Here is a 25,026-nt window from a genome sequence, read left to right on the forward strand (position 1 = left end):
TGATCGAGCCACAGAGATTTTACAGGAAAGAGATGGTTGGGTTGACTGCATCTATCTGGACCTAAAAAAAGCTTTCGACAAAGTTCCACATAAGAGGTTGTTCTGGAAACTGGAAAATATTGGAGGGGTGACAGGTAAGCTTCTAACATGGATGAAAAATTTTCTGACTGCTGGAAAAATGAGGGCAGTGATCAGAGGCAATGTATCAGACTGGAGAAATGTCACAAGTGGAGTACCACAGGGTTCAGTTCTTGCACCGGTGATGTTCATTGTCTACATAAATGATCTACCAGATGGAATACAGAATTATATGAGCATGTTTGCTGATGATGTAAAGATAATAGGAAGGATAAGAAACTTAGATGATTGTCATGCCCTTCAAGAAGACCTAGACAAAATAAGTATACTGTATGGAGCACCACTTGTCAAATGTAATTTAATTTGAATAAATGCCATGTTATGGAATGTGGAATAGGAGAACAGAGACCCCACACAACCTATAAATTATGTGAGGAATCTTTAAAGAATTCTGATAAAGAAAGAGATCTAGGGGTGGTTCTAGATAGAAAACGATCACCTGAGGACCACATAAAGAACATTGTGCGAGGAACCAATGCTACGCTTTCTAACTTCAGAATTGCTTTTAAATACATGGACGGCGAAATACAAAAGAAATTGTTCACGACTTTTGTTAGGCCAAAGCTAGAATATGCAGTGGTTGTGTGGTGCCCATATCTTAAGAAGCACATCAACAAACTGGAGAAGGTGCAAAGACATGCTACTAAGTGGCTCCCAGAACTGGAGGGCAAGAGCTATGAAGAGAGGTTTGAGGCATTAAATATGCCAAAATTAGAAGATAGAAGAAAAAGAGGTGATATGATCACTGTGTACAAAATAGTAACAGGAATTGATAAAATTGATAGGGAAGATTTCCTGAGACCCGGAACTTCAAGAACAAGAGGTCATATATTTAAACCAGCTAAACACAGATGCCAAAGAAATAAGAAAATTCACTTTCACAGAGTGGTAGACGGTTGGAACAAGTTAGGTAAGAAGTTGGAGAAGGCCAAGACCGTCAGTTTCAAAGCGTTATATGACAAAGGGTGCTGGGAAGACAGGACACCACAAGCGTAGCTCTCATCCTGTAACTACACTTAGGTATTTACACTAATAAAACCATAAAACATATGGACATAAAGTAGTAGAAAAATAGCACTCAAATACTCTTCATGAAAATTTACAAGGGAAAAAATTACTTACGTCTTTAAGTTTCTTCTTTTTTGACTTTGCAGATATTTTGTCATTGTCAATAATTTGATCAAGTAGTTGTGCAAGGAACTGTTGGGAGCCTGTCAGGCACTGGCGTTCGTATTCAGCTTTTGATACCTGACGGCAGTAAGTGAGTGTCATGCCCCTATCTTCTATTGTGGAACCATACACAATCTGAAACGGAACACAGGAAGCATGCTGCTGTCCACCGGCTAAGCATATAGGAGATAAGAAGATAAAGCTATGCCACCACCACCAAGAGATTAAGGCAAGACTACTGTATCACATAACTAATAAAATACTATATTAAAACATTAAGAATTACCACAAATACATATGATTAAGTATATAAAGCACATCTACAATATGTGATAAATAATAGCATACTAAATCATTTCCTCAAGGTATGGGAGCTCCCAAAGTATTATTATTATATAAAAAGTATAATTATAAGAAGACTGAATTTTAATTAAAGTAATAAATTTATTGGATGTGGAACACCTGAGTTAATTATGATGCACATGCAAATTTTATTTCATTCTCATGGGAGAATTTTGAAGTTGTGTGTTATTTATAACACTACTCTATAGGAAGCTTAACCTGAATTAAGATATATAGTAAAGTATTCAATTTAATGATCTACTTTTTTTTTTATCTAGGAACTCCCCTTCCTTGATGGGGTGACCTTATGTAAAATCTTTACAGATTTACTATCACCTCAGTTGACTTAAGACATCTGAAGGAGCACTTGAAACATTTGCTAAAGAAAGAATTCCACATGTTAATGGTTCACCATATGGTTTTCCATAGTCGGGAACAAGAAGCCTGTTGAACTAATCGAGGTCAACCTAACCCACTACTGACCTTCCTCAGGAGACAACCCACAAAGAGGGTTGCTTCAAAAAGTATATTCAAAGAAGCAGCAGCAACAGCAAGGTAAGGAATAGAGCAAATTGTATGTAAAAGTGTAGACAACCAGAAGGCAGTGGTGTAGTGAAGCCGAAGACAACAGTAATGTAGCAGGGTTCTAGTGACAAAAAGTTAAGCCAGAGGGAATCAATTATTTTTTTTTAAAGATGCTAATGATGCTGGGATGTAAAGGGATGACTGCTGTAATGTTGCAAAGCACTGATTTTTTTTCTAGGAAAAAAGAAACTGAAAAAAGAAAAATGTCAAAAGGCTTGTTCAGTGTATGTCAGGTAGGCTGCTTCATTTTCCATAAAAAAAATAAGAAAAAAATGAAAACAGAAAAAATTTCAAAGTTTTGTTCAGGTCATGTCAGGTAGGCTGTTGCATTTTCTATAAAAAAAATAAAAAATATAAACAAATTAAAAAATTTGAACATGTCAAAAAGATTTGTTTAGTGTATGTCAGGTAGGCTGCTGCATTTTCTATGAAAAAAATAAAATTTGAATATCATATTGATGTTTTTTGGTGGTGGAACGGATTAATTTTATTTCTATTATCTTAAATGGGAAAATTCATTTAGCAAGACAAGCGTTTCACATGATGAGCTCAGTGCTGGAACGGATTAAATTCGTTAATTGAGGCTCCTCTGTTCGGTTTGACACCTGGAGTAGTGAAGTAAAATACTGTATTTTCATAATAAACCTGGAGCACATTTAGTTAATAGCCCTGGATCATATTTACTGAAGTACAAGTACATCATAACTCACCACTCTCCAACACAAAAGAAAAAAAAATAATTTATTTTGTAAGCACTATTTTGATCTGTCATATGATGAAGCAATTATTTGTGGACTGTTCCCTATTAACAATTTTAACTATGCAAAACTATTTGCTGGTAATAGTTTAATATAATGACCAGGACTTGCACATTCACTGTCAGCCTATCTCATTATAAAAATTAAAAGTTCCTTTATTATGTATTCATCATTTCAACCATCACATAGAATAGAGCACTGATTGAAGCACAATCTGATAAAAAAATTACGCATATACTGTATATAAATGATATTCGTTAAAACCAAAAATGTAAAAATGATCAAGAATGTTCTCACCAAACTGTATTGATGGAGAGACTTCCCCCTCTCCCTCTTCCCACACCATCATTAGCTGATGTTCTCGTCTTGGTCACACTTACTCGCAACACTCCTATTAATTTTCTGCCCAATAGAAATGTATTTCCACTTTTCTTACTATCTTTAGCACCGTGGTTGCTACATCAAGACATCTTGATAATAAAAACCAATTACAGTGTATAAAATGCAATACTGTACAATACTGGAATTAACAATAACCTCATTGACTCGGCCAACCAAGTAGCACTGGTGTTCGAAGATATGAAATGCCCAGTGGTTTGGGAACAAATTTATATATACAGTACTGGTATTTTATTTTTTGGTAATTTGGTGCATAGTTATGCATTATTATTATCCGACAATAATTATTGTACAATAAATTGTTCTATTTCGTTAAAAAAATTACATATTACATTAATAACGTGTCAGTCCATCTTCTTGGTCTTCCTGTCTTTATATACTCTCAAATTCACTTTAATCATTTTTTTCACCACTATCGGTACTATTAACTATGACCAAACATCTCAATACACTCTTTGATCTTACAGTTTATTAAAATTTGACACCTCTCTGAGAAAAGGTTTGAGGAATACACAAAACTTGTCACTTGAACAAAAATTTAAATCTAGTAATCAAAGCTAAATCATTTAAGTATACAATTGTTACATCATCCTATCTGTTTAGGTAAACAAATCAATCACATCTTGTAATTTTGTTCCACAAAGAAAGAAGAGATTTATATCAAAACTACAAGAACTTCAGTAAAATATATAAAGAAATAGAGTTCAGTAGCAACTGTTGTGAATGAGAGTAACCATGTCTCCTTCTATAATGCTGTAAGAAAAAAAATTATTCTCTGCTATAAATATGAATGATTCATTAGATTACATCCAAAATTAACCTTTCCTTGACTGCAAACTTATGAAAGCTTGTATCCTGGCAATTCAAGGTAGTTATATAAAAAAAATTATTATTATTTTCAATATAATTAAAAATTCAACAATTTGTCAAACACAAGACAGGTTAAGTTACTATCTTTTACATTCACTTTTAAGAATGAGTTCACAAAAAAACTGAGTTAAATATGAAATCTTACTCTGCCATGAACTAAATAATAAATCTTTAACATTTACAGAAAAATATAGTGATTAATGGAGGACTCGACCACAACTATCAACTAATATTTAAAAGTAAAAAGATGCAACACCAATCAAGTAAACAAGCATATACAAGTAAACAACAACAGTGCTACTGAACTTCACCAAAACGTGCACTGTGAAGTATTAAATGAACAGAAAACAATTATCAATAAAGCTTGCACACAAATATAAGTAGGCCAAGCATGCACCACTACTACACCTGCGGTAAGCACCACCACATGCTCGACTGGGTTACAAGGACAGCTACAATACATATTTACCCTGTGTGCCGTTCAGATTCTGGTTCCTGGAGGAAATCTCTGCATGATGTAGCAAGTTAATACAACAAATATTATAAATGTTTTAATGACTAGTATATATTTTTGTTGAGTATTAAGCATCAAATTATAGTCATCTTCTGGAACAGGTTGAATATTAATGACCTGGACAGAGGTCTTTGCATAATTAAAAAATAAATTGAATAGAATAATCCTTATGTGACGGAATTTATTTACATTATATTTATTTATTTTTGCTTTACAGACTATATATGACAGTAAAATATAAAAACCTCTAGAAGTTGCTCTTCGTGATTAACAATGTTGCATCAGAAAATCATAGAAGTAGCAGCCGGGAGGACAAATTATAAGCCTATCCTGTGAATGTAGCTGCTGAAACTTTCTGAATTTATAAGTTAAAAAATAAAATTCCAGTCCAGAAATCAGAGTACAGTATTTTTATTAGTTTCTGAAATTTAAAACTACCATGTCTAGAAGTGATGTAGAAATTCCCATTAGTAAAGTACATATAAACCCCAAATACTAAGAAATAAATATGCATGTATAAATATATACATATACTCTATAGATAATATTGTCACCATCCCTACTCCTTCCAGCCCAGAAAACAAAATAAGGAAGTTAAAATGACTTGTTTGAATATGCTAACCAACAAAATACAGTATTATATTTATATCCAAAAATAGATTACAGTCTGGTCAACAGATTACAATACAATTTCATTAAATACTATAAATTAATGACCCTAGAAAATAGTTAATGTACACAGTACAAAGTGACTTAATAGAGTACAGTACTGTAGAGTATAAGGATATGCACCAATGGTACATGTGTCTCAACATACAATATTGAAATCCTGTTGTCGGAATTTTCCAACACCCCAAATACTAACCCATGACACAATTAGGTAAAATATGTTGTGTTATGACACTAATTTTACTATCCATACTAATAATTTGATAATTGAGAGTTCAGAAGTTCCAGAACATGCATAGGGATGATTGCGTCAGCCACCACATGTTCGCTGTGACTATTCTTTTATCCAACAGTTTGACAAAAACTCCATCTGCAATCTGATTTCATTTGTGATTGCCATCTTAGATTGAGTTTAATTAATAACTAGATCAAATTACCTGATTTCCTCTTTATAGTAAAATTTAAAACCACCGTGAATAAGTGTTTTATGGAGGAAGAGGAATGATCATACTAAGACTTCTATCTTATTATAATACTTTCCAAATTACTTAATTCTTCATGGTAAGCCATCAGAAACAGTATAACACTGTTCGTAATAATTGAGGATAATAAAATCACTCATAAATTAGCATCTAAATCACTCATAAATTAGCATCTATCTCCTCTCCTACGTAAATTTGCACCGAGAAGATGCGGGGTTACTATCAGCTGTGAGGGAAGAGGCAGGACGCTGCGCAGCGGACAGAAGGTTAGCTTTGATGCCATATTTGTGCTAACAAGAGAAGCGTGTCTCTCGGAGGTACAAGTTCAGCAGCAGAGATGTGTCCTAGAACAAATTACCACACATCTTGAGGTTATCTTGAGATGACTTCGGGGCTTTTTTTTTTTTTAGTGTCCCCGCGGCCCGGTCCTCGACCAGGCCTCCACCCCCAGGAAGCAGCCCGTGACAGCTGACTAACACCCAGGTACCTATTTTACTGCTAGGTAACAGGGACATAGGGTGAAAGAAACTCTGCCCATTGTTTCTCGCTGGCGCCTGGGATCGAACCCAGGACCACAGGATCACAAGTCCAGCGTGCTGTCCGCTCGGCCGACCGGCTCCCTGCGGACTGCCTCATCCTCCAAACACGAGAGAACGTGTCCCGGTTGTATAAATTATCTTTTGTTCTAGAGCTCTTTAACATTAAAATGTCAACCGGGTTACAAACCATACCCTACAAACAAACCCAGTAAGCTTCTTTCAATTCCACTTGGTATGACCTCAAATGTAATTACAATGTGTATACAGTAATCTGTAACAATTAGTACATTGTAAAATCTCGGCAGATCAACTGTGGCGACGTGAGAGGGTACCACACTGTTCCAACATGCTGGGGTACTGGATGCAGTGACCACGCGGTCAACACTGCATGCTTGATCCATTGTTGTCTACTCATGTGTCCGAGCTGGTCTAGGAAGAATTCTTCTTTCCAGCTAAGCCACAAAGCTCTCACTATTAACACATAGTAGTGTAGCCTACTAACCAATTCATTTAAATTATTTTACAGTGGTACCTCGGTTTACGAACTGTTTATGAACTTTTCGGGTTACGAGCCCGATTTGTTCGGATAATAAGAATCGGGATACGAACTTTACCTCAGGATACGAGTTTGTTGATACGCGTACGGCCAGCCTAGCGCGTAGTGGCACGGTGATTGCGCCTCAGTTTACCAGTGCTTCGTACCCAGTGACTATCTCGCCTGAATTCTTCGCAAGGATTTACCGTTTCTTTTTGGATTTTTTTCTATTTGAGCACAAAATTTCTTATTATATATCGCGCCATGGGTCCCAAGAAAGCCAGTGGTACGGTTGAAGGCAAGAAATCACATGTGAGAATGACCATAAAGGAAAAACAAGAGATCATTTGTAAGCATGAGAATGGTACTCGTGTTGTTGAACTAGCTAGGCAGTACAACAAACCCCCGACAGTGAAGAAAAACTTAAGAAATATCGAGATTTGTGTTTAAATCATTAATTTTACCCTTCGGTCATATTCAACATACATAATATTATATATATATATATATATATATATATATATATATATATATATATATATATATATATATATATATATATATATATATATATATATATATATATATATATATTTATTTTGTACCTAGTAGCCAGAATGCAAGGCCCGATTTGCCTAATAAGCCATGTTTTCCTGAATTTATGTAATTTTCTAATTTTTTCTTATGAAATGATAAAGCTATCCATTTCACTATGTATGAGTTAATTTTTTATAATTTGAGTTAAAACTAACGTAGATATATGACCGAACCTAGCCAACCCTACCTAACCTAACCTAACCTATCTTAACCTAATCTAAACTAACATCACTAAGTCAATAATATATGTTCTTAATATAATATAATATTATTTCAAATAAATCAACTGGAATTTTTTTTTGAAAATAAAAAAAATCACTCAGCCTATTAGGCAAATCGGGCCTTCCATCTTAGGCTGAGAAGTGCGTTCTGGCTACTAGGTACGACATTATTTTATATATATTATATACATTTATTGTACAACTAGGTGAATATGTACATACATATACACACACACATGCCACCTGTTGATTGATGGTTGAGAGGCGGGACCAAAGAGCCAGAGCTCAACCCCCGCAAACACAACTAGGTGAGTACACACACACCAATGGTCCAACAAATGGCTACTAAAGTTTAACTTAAGTAAATGTAAGGTAATGAAACTAGGCGGAGGAAATAGGAGGCCAGGCAGTGCATATCGAATGGGAGATGAAGTCCTTCACAAAACGAACAGAGAGAAAGATCTAGGAGTTGATATCACGTCAAACCTGTCTCCTGAAGCCCACATCAAATGAACAACATCGCGGTGTATGCGAGGCTGGCTAACATTAGAATTGCCTTCAGAAGCTACTTGTGTTCACACTTGTGTAAGGAATCTTTCAGAACCTAGTATACCACGTATGTAAGATCAATCCTGTTGTATGCGGCCTCAGCATGGAGCCCGTACCTAGTAAAGCACAAGACAAAACTGGAAAAAGTTCAGAGGTATGCCACTAGACTAGTCCCAGAACTAAGGGGCATGACTTACGAGGAATAGCTGGGGGAACTGCACCTCATGTCGCTGGAAGACAGAAGAGCTCGAGGAGATATGATCACCACATACAAAATTCTTAAGGGAATTGACAGGGTAGACATGGATGGATTATTTGACACAGGTGGAAGCTGAGAACCCAAATGAGCCACAGAGATGTTAGAAAGAACGTTTTCAGTGTCAGAGTAGTTAGTAAATGGAATGCACTAGAAAGTGATGAGGTGGAGGCTGACTTCATACACAGTTTCAAATGTAGATATGGTGGAGCCTAGTAGGCTCAGGAATCTGTACACCAATTGATCGACGGTTGAGAGGCAGGACCAAAGAGCCAAAGCTCAATCCCGGCAAGCACAACTAGGTGAGTACACACAAATAATGGGGCCATAATTTTCAATTAGGCATGATTTGTTTATGTCAAAACTTGATTTAGCAGGAAAGATTTTGGACGCTTTCTTGCACTACTAAAAATTTGTTATTTCATTCTCATTGCAAAAGTACACGGTTAGTCATGCAATAAACAATACATCTGATGCTGGATTGAAACATATAATGCACACTTAATTCATAAGCCCTTTAGATGATACTCACCTTACTCCGCTGAATCTGGGAGAGCTTGCGGTGCACAAGAACACTAAGATCTTGTGGTGGACGCAACACCTCTTCATGGTTATCCATCAAAAATGAAACAATGCGGAGAGACAATACTTCATCATAATCCACCTCTTGGTCACACAAGAGGATACTGCGTGTGAATGTGTTCAACACCTGGTAGACAAAGATAATCAAAATTATTCACAAAACATTAAAAACGAAACACAATAAAACATTCAATGTAATGAAATGCCCTTTTCTAGTGGGGTCCTTTGCAACTTTCCAAGCTAAGCTCTGGTCCAGCCAAGCCTTATAGAGATGCACCAACCTTGAGACTACAATTTGCCTCTCTATGAGGGGGAAGAGAACATGGAAAGTAGAGTTAAACTAAAACCAAGAAAAGTAACACCAGAAACACAAGCACAACAAAAACAAAGATTTGAAGAGAATTAGTTACCAAAGGTAATGAGGCAAATGACTACTTTCTAGTGTTGTTTCTTCTAGGTTTTAGGTTAATCTCTGACACCCAAGCTACATTGCATCACAGAGATTCCGATCTTGATTCCCAGTAGGCTCTGGTAGCACCCACAATGGAGTCCAACAGAGCAAAGTGTAAACACTTGTATGATCAAGGAGCTAAAACATAAGTATATGCAGATAACCATAAGAGGTTCCGAATGACATCCCAGGAACCAACAAGTGTGCCATCTTTTCAATGCACATTAGACCCTAGCCAGAATCTGATCAAACGACAGATTCAGCTGAATCCTGTCCCCCACCAAAGAAATACCATTTTCCCATTTCCCAGGACCTGCAGCCTCCAGGTACATTTAACTTCTAGGTGAAAAGAAATGTGCAGTACACATGACATATATGGTAAGCTCGTGGTTGACATGCAGTCAGTCAGCAGCTTGGTCTAACTACTCTCCTACCAGCAGAGGGAATTCCTTGGCCACACTCCAATGCCCTCCAGATCAAGGAAATAGCTGCTCAGTGCCTGAAAATTCTCCACTGCTTATCATTCAGTGATATCTCAATTACAGCAAAATGAAGAATTAGGTCTGTGTGTAAAGGAAAAATGATTAAACCACATCTATATTTGTAGTTACATTACTATTTCTAAATCAAATAGACATTAAGTGATTAAGCAGATCAAATTCTTGACCATACCACAATACTGTAATAATATATATTACAGTATTTATATATATCACGCAACTGTGATTTCTGTTTCTGAAGTTGGGGCATGAGGTGTGGGACCACTCTGCCCTGCCACCCGAGTGCTTGTGGGTCACATGTAAACACTTGGACTGGCTTCAGTAGGGACCTCCAGACTTCCTGCATTTCAGTAGGGACCTCCAGACTTCCTGTATTTCAGTAGGGACCTCCAGACTTCCTGTATTTCAGTAGGGACCTCCAGACTTCCTGTATTTCAGTAGGGACCTCCAGACTTCCTGTGATTTTAGTAGAAATCCAGTTGTATGACTTTTACAAGTCAGCGGGAGTCTAGTGGTAAAGTGGGGCACCTTGGCAATGTTGGGGTCATAGTTCCACGCCAACCTCACAGCCCTAGTGGATTTTCTCACAGTACTGTAATGTTACATGTAAGTGCACACCAGCAAGGTATGAAAGTTTTCTGTTGAATACAATACCCAAATTTAGCCTAAATAAAATAACTTACAATACTTATACACACAAGCACCCTTCAAAAACAATGAACCGTTTAATTATAAAATGACTTTGCTAAGGATAAATATATATTCTGATGCATTAAACTAAAGAGGTAACTAACCAGAGCTCTGGTGCTTTGCTCCTGATCAAGGGTCAACTTGTCATTAGTCGACATTTTACTCATCATGCGAAGTAGAAGATGCAGCTTCCTTCGTCGCACCGGAGCTAACAGTAACAGCAACAATCTAACAGAACTGATGGCAATGTCCTTACCCTCTCTTGTTAGAAGCCCTAAAAAGAAATACAAACATGCCCCTTTTAACACTAACATAATCCATGAACAATAACCGACTGATATGTTACCATACAAAACTTTAAATAAAATTGGGATATTTCTTAACATTCCTAATACAGTATTGCACTTTTATGGAATCTTTCTCATATTATAATTAAGCTTAAAGAGACACATTTAAAAAATATAGATATATTGGTCAGTGATGAACATAGCAGATTTTGTGGTAAAGGAAGTATTGTCTTGAATGCAGATATTTAATCCACAACTAGTAGAAAAGGCATGCAAGAAGCATATAACAGCACAAATAAAATGTGTGTTAAACATGTATGAAGTTGATGGAATAGGGATTAGTGCAGTGAAGAGATTGCATGAAGAAAGATACGTATTTAAAGATACACATTTAAATTGGATAACGCTAGTATGTTTCATGTCACTATAATTATAGTGTGGATATTGGCCAACTTGTCTAGCATAGCTATCATTATGCAGAGAATAATGCCCAACTCAAATCATGTTATTTTGATTATGTGAGTAACACCAGCTTCTTTTTACACCGATTTACACAGTACAACATGTCTATATAAACGATTTTCATCTAATCTCCTTTTCACTTTAAACATGTACTGCAACTTATTCTAAGCAAATGCCTCTCCATCACTCAAAAGTTAATAAAAACAGCAGTAGTGGTGATGCTGTAGGAGGAAATGATTCCAGGGTCCGAGGTACCCAGGTCAGGGGGGCCTGACAGCCGAGTGGACAGCTCTTCGGATTCGTAGTCCTGAGGTTCCGGGTTCGATCCCCGGTGGAGGCGGAAACAAATAGGCAGAGTTCCTTTTACCCTGATGCCCCTGTTACCTAGCAGTAAATAAGTACCTGGGAGTTAGACAGCTGCTACAGGCTGCTTCCTGAGGGGGTGTAACAAAAAAGAGGCCTGGTTGAGGACCAGGCTGTGAGGGTGCTAAGCCCCGAAATCATCTCAAGATAACCCTCAAGATAACCTAATGTACTTGCCAGAATTTAAAGTACAATTTACAAATTTAATTCGTTCCCAGAGACAGTCCATAACCCGAAAATTTGCAACAGTCGAAATGAATTTTCCAATAAGAAATTATGTAAATTGATTTAATCTGTTCCATGCTCCCAAAAATATTTATTTCAAAATACTTTTCATACCTAATACACACAAATATTTAGTACTACAGTATGTACAAATTGTAACTTACCTTTATTGATGCAACCCGCCCTCTTAAAATTACGCACACTTTTTGCTCGTATGCTTACTATGGCCAAAAATGGATTTAATTTGAAATGAAATTGGCTCACAAAAGTGATGTATTGTCGCATTTTCTGTACGAGTCCTCTGGCTTACTCGGTTAGGTTAGGAGAGGAAACTTTCAATTAATGGTTTTCATGACGTTTTGAAACATTAGGAGAACTTCTTACCCTTCTAACCTACCAGAGGACCCTTAACTTGCTGTTCTGGAAAAAATATCCACAATTTAAATTTAAAATTATTTTTCATTTTTACATTACGTCCATTTTTGGCCATACGGGCAAACAGCCAAATTCAGATGTAATTTCTAAGAGGACAGATTGATTGATGACTTGTTGGTGTATGGAAAACGGTAAGGAGGAGGGGGGGGGGAGGTTGAGGAGGAGAGGGGTTAGTGTTTGGGAGGGAAGTCCCCTTCCATTTTAACATCAGGCACTGATAACTTCACTGGGGTACTCTCTCTCTCTCTCTCCCCTCCTACATTTTGTAGGCATGCCACTAAGAACTGGTTGTGGCTCACTGCTTGCTCGTTTTACCAAGAATCTGTCTAAAGACATTCGTTTTCCCTACCTTTAAACACTTATCTGTAGTGATAAATCACATTGTCATTAATAAGGTCAATGCAACGGCCTGCTAAAGCTTTATCTGGGCGAATATTTTCAGCAAAACTTTGCAGTTCTTCCCATACTGCACACATTTTCTTAATTAATGAGGAAGGGACATCCTCCACTGCTTCCTGCTCCCATGAAGATTTGTTGTACTGCCTAGCTAGTTCAACAACCAGTGTACCATTTTCATGTTTACGAATGATCTCTTATTTTTCCTCTATGGTCATCCTCAGGTGTGTTTTCTTAAATTAAGTTGAACCTTACCACTCATTTTCTTTGGACCCATGGCATGATATATAATAATTACTTTATGTTCAAAACCCCAAAAAAACAAAAACAATGAAATTCTTTACAAAGAATTCAAGCACGATCGTCATTAAGTGGGAGCCACTGGTAAACTGAAGCATGGGTGACCGTGCCACCAGGAACCATGCTTTAGGTTGCCCATACGTGTATCAACGAACTACATTACTTGAGACAAAGTTCGTAACCGAATTCAAATTTTATGAAGAAATTGGGCTTGTAACCCGAAAATTTCGTAAATAGGGGCATCCGTAAGCCGAGGTGTCACTGTAGTAGAAATTAAAAGAATGGTTAGTCTCTCACTATTTCTCTACCTCAGCATCTATGATCTTTTATTCGAGTAAATTTTAAGAATTTTTATGTTTGATTGTATTAATGTACAGCAATATAAAACTACAACTTACCACCAACCTGGAAGATGATACACTACAATTGATATACAAAGATGGTAAACCTAAAATGATTCTAAAAAAAAAAAATTATTGTCAAAGACATTACTTTGCTTATGTATGCTTGTTGGAGGTATCCTGATAAAAATGATATTCTTTATATTAATTACATTAAAGTTAATTAGCTTTAAGCATATAAAGTACTTCAACATTTGGTAGATCATGCATTTATCAAATATATAAATAATGTTAATTATGATTTTTTTTTTAATATACAAACATCATTCCTGTTAAATTTATTTATTTAGCCAGTACAGGTGGTATAACTTTTAGTTATATTAATTAAGTTATAAACCTGTATTTTAATTATGCCATTATAGCAATGCCCTTCCCATATATGCCATTTACATTATGAACATTAAACCATGATGTTTGATCTTAAATAGCCACACCATGCCAAACAATGTTATCATAATATATGAGGTTGTCATTTTAATAAAAGCATTACATAAGTCATGCATTGCAAAAGCAGTATCATCAAGTGCTGCCCAGTGCTTTCAACAAAGGATAATGCAATTCTTGACAAAATGAATGGGGTGTGTAATTACATAAATAGTTACATAAAGGACACCAATGAGCCACTAAAAGAGCTGCCGCCTGGTCTCCACGAAAACATACAACTGGTTAAAAAATGCCCGACATGAACATCGGTGGATAAATTCAAGCCACCCAGGTAAGTATGATTGTTGGACAAGAGTAGAGAATCCAGAAACAGAAATGAATAGAAACAACGAGCAAGAAGGGCTTGGAATTGGAACAGAACCAGCAAAATGACATGGCTAGCGGAGGTTTGCAATCAGACCAAAACAGAGATGAGAAGCTAGACCAGAGAAAAGATGTAAAGGAAGGCTTATCACTTCTAGTCCAAATAAAAACCATCAAATGCGAGAGATGATTGTCTCACGAATCCATTGCACAAGACTTCTCTCGCTTCTGTCCAGATTGAGATGTGGCCAAGTCATTCATGTCTCATTCTGGACAAAAGAGAAAAGCCATATACATGAATGTTGAACACCACCTTGAATGTGGACTGCATTCAGAACTAAACACCGAATTGCCAGAAAAGATGCTATCCCGAGAGTTCACTTCCATAGGCTGGGTCGCTTGGTGGCAGCTATCATTACTAACAATTCACTTAGATTGTCAATTATTTCAATTTTTTAATAAATTTTTCTCTGTTCGTTACGTTTTACGTCCATATAATTTAGGATAGTAAATATTATACTTGTAAATATTTTAATCATTAGGCTAGTTTTGAATGGTTCTATTGTTCCAGTGTGATTCGTTTGCGCAATTTTTAGGGGTTCTAAGCTTCTTTTTTTGAAGCCCCTCCAGTTGTCAGTAATGCTTTGCTGACTTTCTGAATGCTTTCCTGGTAGTGGGCAGATTGCCACTTGTTCCTTGTGCCTCTCTGAGGTAGGGGTGTGCCAAGTTGTGAGAATCTGATCCCCAGTAGGCTAAACAAGAACGCTTGCAATTGATGTAGCCAATTAGTATAGAAGCCACCAAGGGAATTCCCTAGAAAAGTGTCATTGAAGTCCCCTCTGCTGAGGAAGTGAACCATCAACAAGTATTTTGACTGAAGCCAGATCACAAAGGCCGAACAAAAGATGGACTCGCCAAAGTGTCAATCAAACTGCTGCAAATTCTCTCACTATCATATACACCGCAGACAAAGGACCACAACCCCTCAGCCGGAGTTGTAAGCTGGAAAATAACCCAGCAGATTCTCTTGTGTCATTTAACAATTAATGAGATGGAAGGGATGAGCAACAAGCATCTTGAACCCAGAAAAAGGCAGAGAAAAATGACTTATCAAAATCCTTCCTAAGGCCCAAGAATGTCACACCACAATATTAGAAAGCTTTCTTTTGTAAACAGTGATAGACGGTTGGAACACGCTAAGAGAGAAGGTGATGGAGGCCAAAACTGTCAACGGTTTCAAAGCATTATACGACAGAGTACTGGGAAGATAGGACACCACGAGCGTAGCTCTCATCCTGCAACTACACTTAGGAAATTACATGATCACAGTGGTGGTGAAACATGGAAGTACAGTACAGTACAGTACAATGCCTTCAGCCAAATCTGGCAAAACGAGAAGACCAGGAAGGAAGGTGTCAACAGAATCCTGCCAAATTTAAATAAGTCTGATTCATGCCGACTGGGAAAGCACCAGGGAAAGTGAAGTGTAGCTAACATACAAGTATCGAATACGTATGCCAAAAAAATCTTTATACACCACCCAAGTAGGTTCCCATTCATGCACAATACATGCCTATAAACAATGTATAACCAAGCACAAACACTTGGGTGTTTTTTGTTTTCCTTAAAAGTATGCAGTGGGCCTTATCAACTCCCATCAACATGCCTGAGCAGCAAGTTGCAAGCACTACAAAACCTTGGGCCCTTTGGAAATTTTTGAAAGCCCAGAAAGGAAGAAATCTGAACCCTTCAGAGAACATAGCTGGTGACAAAAAGGGAAATCCAGAGCCGACAAAGGGGAAGGTATCCCTGAAATAAAGTTGGGGCAAACTAATTGAATGAGGCCATGCAAGATGGTGTGTTTGGTACCAGACACAAGAGTGATGAAGTATGAAGACTGGACCCCTGGGTGACTTGAGCTACCACCTGGTGGTGCACTTTGGTACTTGCCCATGGATTGTTGACATTGAACAAATGAGACTGCAACAAACTACTGCTTCCATCTTCTTAGTCAACAAACAGTTCATTATGGCCTTTGGCCTTTATTTTCTGGCCAATTTTAGTCAGTTTTGAGTCAATCTTCAATTCCCATTACCTCTTGGAGCACACTAGATTTTGATCCTGGTGTTCAGTAGGCCTGCACAAGTTCAGAGGCCTGGAAGTTTCACGAATGTTTCTCTGGTACCAGAATCAATTGTACCTGGGAGCTACAAGGGTCAAACCCAGAAATTACCATGTATTATTGCACTAGCAGAAACCAAACTAGAAGAGAAGTTTTTAAATGACGTGGTATTTCTGAGGGACTATTCAATCTGGAGGCGAGACAGAAAATACAAAAATAAATGTCAGGGTATCACAGCTCCTAGTGAAAGAAGATACAAGAGCAACCCAATAACAGCATCAAAACACCTAATGGCAGATGGGACACCACGAGCACAGCTCCCATCCTGAATCTATGCTTATGTAATTACACATAGTATTCTAAAACCTTTTGATTTTGAATCAATATCCATATGGATGATACTGTATCCATTAACTGATAAATTATTCATGATTTTATACTATACATTCTAAACAACTGAAACGGGCATCATATATTATTGCAGGCAAAAATGCAACAAATTCAACATCAAAATGAGCAGTATAGATTAAAAAAAAAAAAAAAAAAAGATACAGTGGCACTTTCAAACTTTGGATTTTCCTCCAACAGATTCTCTAAACAACTGTTCAAATTCAGTTACCGGAACTCCCTTCATATCTTAAATTTGTTGGAAAAATGTCCAGATACCAGAGGCAGCACTGTGAAATTCGGCTCATTAACTAATTTTATACAAAGTTGTTATTTGGCGCCTTTTTGTTCTTCAGTTGAGGTCAGAGTTAAGGTGAGGGAGGGAGGGAATTATCAGGGGAAAGAGTCAAGCCATTACATCTATATAGCACACTTTGATGGTTGAGGATTGAACGACGACCTGCACGAAGTGAGACCGTCGTTCTACCATCCAGACCAAGTGGAAGTGCCAGAAATGTTATGCTGAAAAAGGTTATGAAACCATACCTCCTAAATTATTTTTTTGGAAACTTCCAAAGATATTTCATAGAAAATCTTGAGTTAAAAGAAGAATTTTTGATGTGGGAAAGCCGTTAGGCAAAATTCACTTAAACCATTTTCTACACCTTTAAAAAATAAGATTTAAAAGGCCTGGAAAGGGAGAAATACTGGCAATATGGTAGAACCTCTTACTGTCAGCTCTCCCTGATAGTTGTCCATCAAATGATAGCTTGAAATTAAAATTTTGCTTGGTAAAATTTGCCCAGAAAATGGAAAACATTAGGGTATGAATGGTAACATTGTGGCTCCAATTAAGTGGGAGAAAAAAAATTATAGATGGACACAACACTAGGAGAAACACTTGGAGCCTTGGGAAAACCATGGAACATATTTAAAATAAAATGCCATGGTTTATTTTCATTTTGAGTTTTACACTACTTGAAAAACCTGGAAAACTTGTAGATAAAAAGCCAGCAAGTGCAGTTTTAAAATCCGGGTCAGGTCTGAAACAATATGATCCAAATTTTGGAAGTGCCACTGTATAATAAATTGTGCAAGCAAGAGCAGCATACCAGGCAGACAAGCTTTGCTCCCATAGTAAACCTCGATCCCTTTCCTGCGCCCAATGAGACGCTTACTTGGGGAGGAGTGGTAGTGACGCCACACTCCCCCCTGAGCATATGGGGGCACCTGTCCGTACGGAGTTCGGTCGGCCCATCGGTCACTCAGCTCGTTCGCAGATGATGACAACTGCTTGGAGAGGTCTGCCACATTTTCATAGTTTGGTATTTTGGGGCACTCTGAAATATTTAATTGCAAATAAAAATATACATGAATAAAGATAAATGACAAACAAAAACAGAGAATTAAACATTCTTAACATTAGTGCATTATTTCATACTTTCATCGGGGGTCAGGAGGTATTTGTGCCATAAAAAAAAAGTATCAACCCAAAAGAGGATATGAAAGTGGAAGAAAAAAAAGATAGATATATGTACAGTACAGTGGTACCTTCATTAATGATTTTAATCCATTCCAAGAGATACGTCTTACACCAAAAAATGGTAAACCAGCCAAATTTTTCCATAAGAAATAATGTAAATTGAATTAATCCTTCCATACCCTCAAAAATATTTACTTGAAAATACATATTTTACATAATATTACTCAGATTTTTTGCTATACTGTACAGATACCTTACCTTTATTGAGGACTTTTGTTGGCATATGGAAAACTGAGAGTAGAGAAATGGGGGGGGGGGAAGGAGAGATGCTTTTGTTTGGAAGGGGAGTCCCCTTCCATTATAACATCAGGCACTGATCCCATTTCTGGGGTATTCTCTCTATGTTTTGCAGGCATACCACTAGGACCATGCTATGGCTCACTGCCTGTTTGTCTCACTAAGACCCTGTCCATAGACACATGTTTTTCACTACGTCTTAACACTAGTCTATAGTGAGACATCACATCTCTTGTTTATCCTCTATCATCATCCTCAACTATTTTCTTAGGTTGAACTTTACCACTGACTTTTTTGTGACCCATGGGATAATATATAATAAGAACTTTTATGTTCAAAAACCAAAAAAACAGAACAATAAAATTATCTACAAAGAATTCAAGCGCAGTCGTCACTCTACGCGGGAGACACTGGTAAACACTGAGCATGCCTCGTCCACGCCATGCCCAACAGAACCACGCCCTCACTCGACCCATACAAGTATCAACGGACGAATCGTGTTCCAAGGCAAATGTTGCACACCAATTCAAATTTTACAATGAATTTGACTTCATATACCAATAAAAATCATAATCTAGGTTCCACCACATATGATAATGACACCTAATCATCAAATCATATATCCTACACTAAAGATGAAATACCCTGTATATCGGTACTGTATGTTGAAATTTCAAGTGGAAATTGAAATAAGTTTCAGTAAGTTTTCCACTTCGTCTTGAGACACCTCTATGTACTCTATAGTGTTTTCTGGAATTGGCATTGGGTCCATCACTGAAATCCTAATTTTTAACACACACTTTGGAACTTCATTTAGTATTTCACACATTTCTTTTTCATTCTCAATGAACCTGTTTCCCATTCTCAATCTCTGAATTTTATCCTTTACATGCAGCTTGCTTTTAATGGATTTATAAAAAAAAGGCTTGGATCTGTTTTACATTTGTCTGTGTGTGGAGCTATCTCTGTGCTAGCTTCAAGGAAACACCATTCGGCCCCTCCACAAAACAGGTGTTGATACCATATTAAACACTATCACACTCTTCAAACATCCCTGGCATCCGATTTTTTTCTCTTGAGAAAAAAGCCTAGGCCTCGTGCTGCATCTGATACAAAAATATTTGTATAAAATTCATTTTTTATCCAATTGACTTCAGGATAGTTTCAAAATGAGCACCTTTAGAGTGCGCACAATGTGATACCAATATGAAAGATGTAACATGAAACTTGATGTCAGAACACCTGAAAGATTATAAATACTGTACATTTTTGTTCAAAATTTGAAAATATTTGTTAGAATTCTATTTATTGTGCTATTATTATGGGATTAGTTTTAAAATGCACACCTTTAGATTGCGAACAATTTGATACCAAAATGAAAGATGCAACACGAAAATTTATGTCAGAACACTGGAAAGATATAAATAATTTTGTGATGATGAGCGTCCAAAATTAAAATATTTGTTAAAATTCCTGTTATTGATCTATTATTATGGGGCTAGTTTTAAAATACGCGCCTTTATATTGCGAACAATCTGATACCAAAAATGAAAGACATAACACAAAAATTGATGTTATCAAACTGAATGAGTATACACATTAGGCTTCGGTGTGCAAATTGGTGCTTGTTCATGGATAACTTTAGGCTTTGCTGCGGGGAATCACGCCGGGTTTTTGGACATTGTATGCATGTATACCTGCAGGGAATTCAATTGCGAACACAATGATACCAAAACGAACAACGTAGCACAAGAATTAAGGTGAGAAAACTGAAACGAGTATACACATTTCGGTGTCGCCGCGTGCTCGCCCCTACTCCGGGGGCATGACCTAAGTTTGCAGTGTGCATGCCTGGGGCTCAAAAGTGTTAAGTTAGCCAGAAGAATAAAATTTGTAGGTTATGATGAGTAGTAGTATAGGTTTTATGGATTAAATGTATGGCATGATGATCACAGTAACTGAGAAAGTGATAATTGAAAAGGTCAATATTTGTATACAGAAGAGGTTTGTATGGAATTAGAGTATGTCTATGCAGTGAGAGAGCTTGAAGTGATGGCATGTGAAAAACACTAAAATATACTGTACTTGAACCTTATTGGTCTAAGCATATGACAAGTGAACAGTGTGATTAGTTACTGGTACAGTATATATATAAGTGCAAAAGTAAAAAGTTGTGAAATGTCCTCATAATTGTTGGAAGTGTACATGGATTTGGTTTAAGATACCGTATTTTGAAACTAAACATTCATTAGGAAAGTAAATACAATGCATACAAATACAGTATACAATTTCTTCAACCCATTTTCGATGACCATGCAGAGATGCTAGTTTATAAAGTAAAACAAAAAATTATACATGTACTGTATTCCTTACCTTGAGATTGTGATTTTGAATAAATGCCACCCATCCCACTCACTGGTCGTGCAACCCTTGGTGGTACAGGAGGACTTGTAGGATTTGGTGTGCTATTCCGACTTGTCTGTGATAAAGCAGAATGGTATACGCTACATCCAGATGAAGATGATAAACTATGACTTAGACACCCATCTGGTGTATTATGTCTATTCCTGAGTACCTCGGTCCGAGATGGTATGAAATGCTCGTGACTTTTACGACCATAAAGAGGAGAAACAGAACGCTGATGTTGCACAGCCGTGTGATAGCATGTGGTTGAAGCTCCAGAGAAAGTGTTTGCAGAATCAACTGTATCAATGCTGTTATTGGATGGCATCAAAGCCAAATTTAGAAAGCCTCCAGACTTCGTGCGAAGATGACTCAAACCCGAGTCAAGTTCTTGGTAATCCGACGCATATGATTTAATACTTCTAATATCCTCATGACTAGTATTATCTGGGGAAAGGGTAGGATTCATGTAACCCCCGGATTTTGTTCTTAAATGATCCAAATTTTTGAACTTTCCACTTTCTGCACTCAGATCTTTGCTTTCTCTACTTACATTACTACGCTTTCTAGAAAATGAATCATCACGCGAGTGCTTCCTTTTAATGGAGTCTCTAATTCTGCTCGCCAAACTTCTTGTAGGATTAATTTCATTTAAATTATGTACACTCACAGAGTCGGAGGAATTTTGAGTGATTTTATCTTCATTCAGGATTTCCAGGTTTCCAGCTGATCTAGAACGGTTTAATGGCGAGTGCATCAAAGCAGTTACATATTCACCACTTGTGTTTGTCGACATTATGCTAGACTTAAATAAATCTGAAACTCTTGAAACATTCTTTAATTCTTTGGTAGTATCCCAGAAATTGGTGGTTGATACTTGCCTGTCACAAGATGAACATGATGGCACAGCAATGCTTTTAGGTCTCTGTTTCAGAAGTACTTTTAACCTTTCACCATTTTTGAAATGCAGAGAGTCCACCGACTTCTGTGGAATTATCCTTGTTCTTGGACTGTCTGATGTAAATGCAGTTTCAAAGCAGCAGTTTTGGGGTAGATCAAAACTACTTAACTCTGAGCTCCTAATAGCACCAGCAAGTTCACAACTCTCCTCTTTGCCATCATTTTCTTTCCTTACCCTCCTTGCATAATCATTAGTTTTGACAGATCGAACAGTTTCTGGTTGTCTGTGCATCGAGGGCTCGCTGGAAATTTTACTTTGGCGGCTCAATGGCCTTATACTTTCATGATTAGGAGAAGGAATTCCTATACCACTTCCTTCATGACTTCCTTCCAAAAGGGTGGGATACAAGTTATCCTCTTTAAAATCCGTGTAATTTTTTAGCCTTCTAAGCTTAAGACTTTGAAGATTAGAAGAATTCAAAAGAGCAGTTTGTCTTCCTGACGGAGTGTGCAAGTTGCTCCCCAGACTTCTACTTGATCCCTCCCGTCTGAATGTTCTGTGTCCTTCCAATCCTTGCTTCTCTCCACTTGTATTATTTTCATTGTCTGTGTTTGGTGTAGAAGTCTTTTGCTGACCAGAAATGCTCATGTTTAACATCAAATCTTCAACAGAGTCATTATCATTAAAATCCTCTGCATTGTAGCTTCCATCACAACTTTTACCACTAGAGGATACTCCACCAGCTGAATTTGGAGAGCGGTAGGTGATGTCCAAAAACTCTGCACCAATGTAAATTCTAATAAATGATTCGTAGAGTTCATATGGAATCAGGGGAGTAACCTGTAAAGAAAAAGTTATGAATTATCAAATCTATTTTCTAAGGTAAGATTTTGCTGTAAACACTCAACTATCCTTTAAATGTATTTGCATGATATGTTAAAGAACATACATATACAAACCAGATTAGTGAAGAAGTCACGAACAATTTTGAAAACATCTTTCTCCACACCAGGGTAGTTGGGAATATTGCAAGTTGTGTCTACAACATTTGGCCCTAAAAATAGAAATAAGAATATTAAGCATAAAAATAGTTCAATACAACATTTATAAATCTGTGTGCAGTATGCCTTCGTACATAAATATAAGGTGAGAGACAGTACAGTATTATCTGATAAAACTCAATAGCTCGGTCAATAGACCTACGGTCTCACACTTGTGGGATCCAAGGTTACTCTCCTAGAGCTCATGCGAATGGAACAGTATTATCTGTATGTCTATTAACACTTTCGTTCAGGAGGGACCAATATGACATCCGAAATTAACTCTGCAGATATTCGGGAGGGACATAGCCGACGTCCAAATTTAATAAATGCATTAAAACTACATTTTTTATTCGATCATTTTGGGACATGTCTTAAACTTTGCGCCAATGCCTTCCTGTTATCTGTTATGGGCCATGTGGCATTGAGGCAAGAGGCATTGATTGCCATGTGGCACTCACTCCTCTTGGATTTTTACAGTTATTTATTACACAAGATTTGTTGCAATATTTTGTATATGAAACAAACTTGTATGTATCACAAAGCAACTGCAATGCTTCTAGCACCCCAAGCAATAAGTGGGATGAATTGAGTGTAAAAGAGCAAAAAGAGCTTGCCAGATATTTGGGACTGACAATGTTGATGGGCATTATGAAGTTGCCAGCAATGAGAATGTACTGGCAAACAGGTAAAATGTGGCATGTACCTTGTTTCAATACTTTTATGACGTCGAAACGACATGAATTGATTGCAAGGTATTTTCATACCTATAATAATAATGCCATTACCAAAGACAATAAAAGACAAACTAATCAAAGTTAGAACATTCATGGAATATCTCAAAAAAATAAACAAACAAACATTATACATTCCAACGAAAAATCTGTGTTTGGATGAAGGTACAATGTCATGGAGGGGCCGGCTAGCTTTCAAGGTCTATAATTCAAATAAAAATAAATAATTATGGAGTGAAGCTGTACATGCTAGCTGAATCCAAAAGTGGTTACATCTATGATTTTGAGGTGTATGCAGGAATTGGGAAGACAACAATTGAAACATTTATGGGTTTGATGGAACTACTGAAGAACAAAGGTTACCATTTATTTATGGATAACTACTATACACCTGTGGTACTCTCAGATTGCAATGTGGTGCACCAAAAGATCTTCAGCTTCAAGCAAAAGGTAAACTGCCAGTAGATAAAACAGTATTCCGATGTAAAGACAATACTTTTCTAATTCTGTGGAAAGATAAGCGAGTTGTTTCACTCATCACAACTACTCACAATGCAGATACACAACAAGTGGAACGAAGTAAACGTGTATGCAAACCTGACGGAACATCTTCATTGCAACAGGTCACTGTGAACAAACCAAATGCAATCTGTGACTAAAATAACATGAAAGGTGTTGATCACTTCGACCAAATGGTCAAATATCATTTCGCATGGAAATGTTACAAGTGGACGAAGAAAATTACATTCTACTTTATGCAAATGGCTATCCATAATGCTTTTGTGTTATACCAGTACTACACAACCGATACAAAGAAACTCGCATTGCTACAGTTCCATGAAGTCATCATTTGGTCAGTACTGAATTTTGACTTAGAAGTGGCCTTTCCAAAATGACAACATCAGACATTCTGGTGATGAACATGACAACAGGAGCACATCTACTGGTGACAGTGTTGCAACACCCGGACCATCAAGTGTGAGGCAGCCACTATTCCCATCTTCACCTCTACATAACAAATTATCATCTGGCTCAGAAGACATGTCAGATTATTCCTTCTGGTGCTACTGCTAGGAGAAACCCTCGAATTGTTGATAAATAAGAACACCTGAACAGGAACTGGAACCATTCTCTATTTCGCATCCAGAAAGGGCTGAAGTGTCGTGTTTGCTACAAAACTGGTAAAAGAAAGGACA

At 37.1% G+C, this 25,026-nt stretch overlaps 1 protein-coding gene across 5 annotated transcripts in view; it reads right to left on the reverse strand.

Annotated features, from left to right (window-relative positions):
* Positions 1-25,026, reverse strand: part of LOC123746804 (DEP domain-containing protein 1A) — a 50,014-nt gene that overhangs the window by 2,043 nt on the left and 22,945 nt on the right. The window contains exons 7-13 of one of the 5 annotated variants that reach the window (XM_045728561.2): positions 23,016-23,110; positions 21,126-22,896; positions 18,085-18,312; positions 10,952-11,121; positions 9,157-9,333; positions 4,732-4,770; positions 1,296-1,443 (exon numbers count right to left, since the gene is read on the reverse strand). In XM_045728561.2, the coding sequence (XP_045584517.1) occupies positions 4,744-4,770; positions 9,157-9,333; positions 10,952-11,121; positions 18,085-18,312; positions 21,126-22,896; positions 23,016-23,110 (2,468 nt within the window). In that variant the 3' untranslated portion in view covers positions 1,296-1,443; positions 4,732-4,743. Of the gene's footprint in view, positions 1-1,260; positions 1,444-4,731; positions 4,771-9,156; positions 9,334-10,951; positions 11,122-18,084; positions 18,313-21,125; positions 22,897-23,015; positions 23,111-25,026 lie in introns of those variants that run through there. The other 4 variants (XM_045728560.2, XM_045728558.2, XM_069319461.1 and 1 more) reach the window with 4 other exon arrangements.

This window comes from Procambarus clarkii, chromosome 93 (genome assembly GCF_040958095.1).
Source record: "Procambarus clarkii isolate CNS0578487 chromosome 93, FALCON_Pclarkii_2.0, whole genome shotgun sequence".
Classification (NCBI taxonomy): Eukaryota; Metazoa; Arthropoda; class Malacostraca; order Decapoda; family Cambaridae; genus Procambarus; species Procambarus clarkii.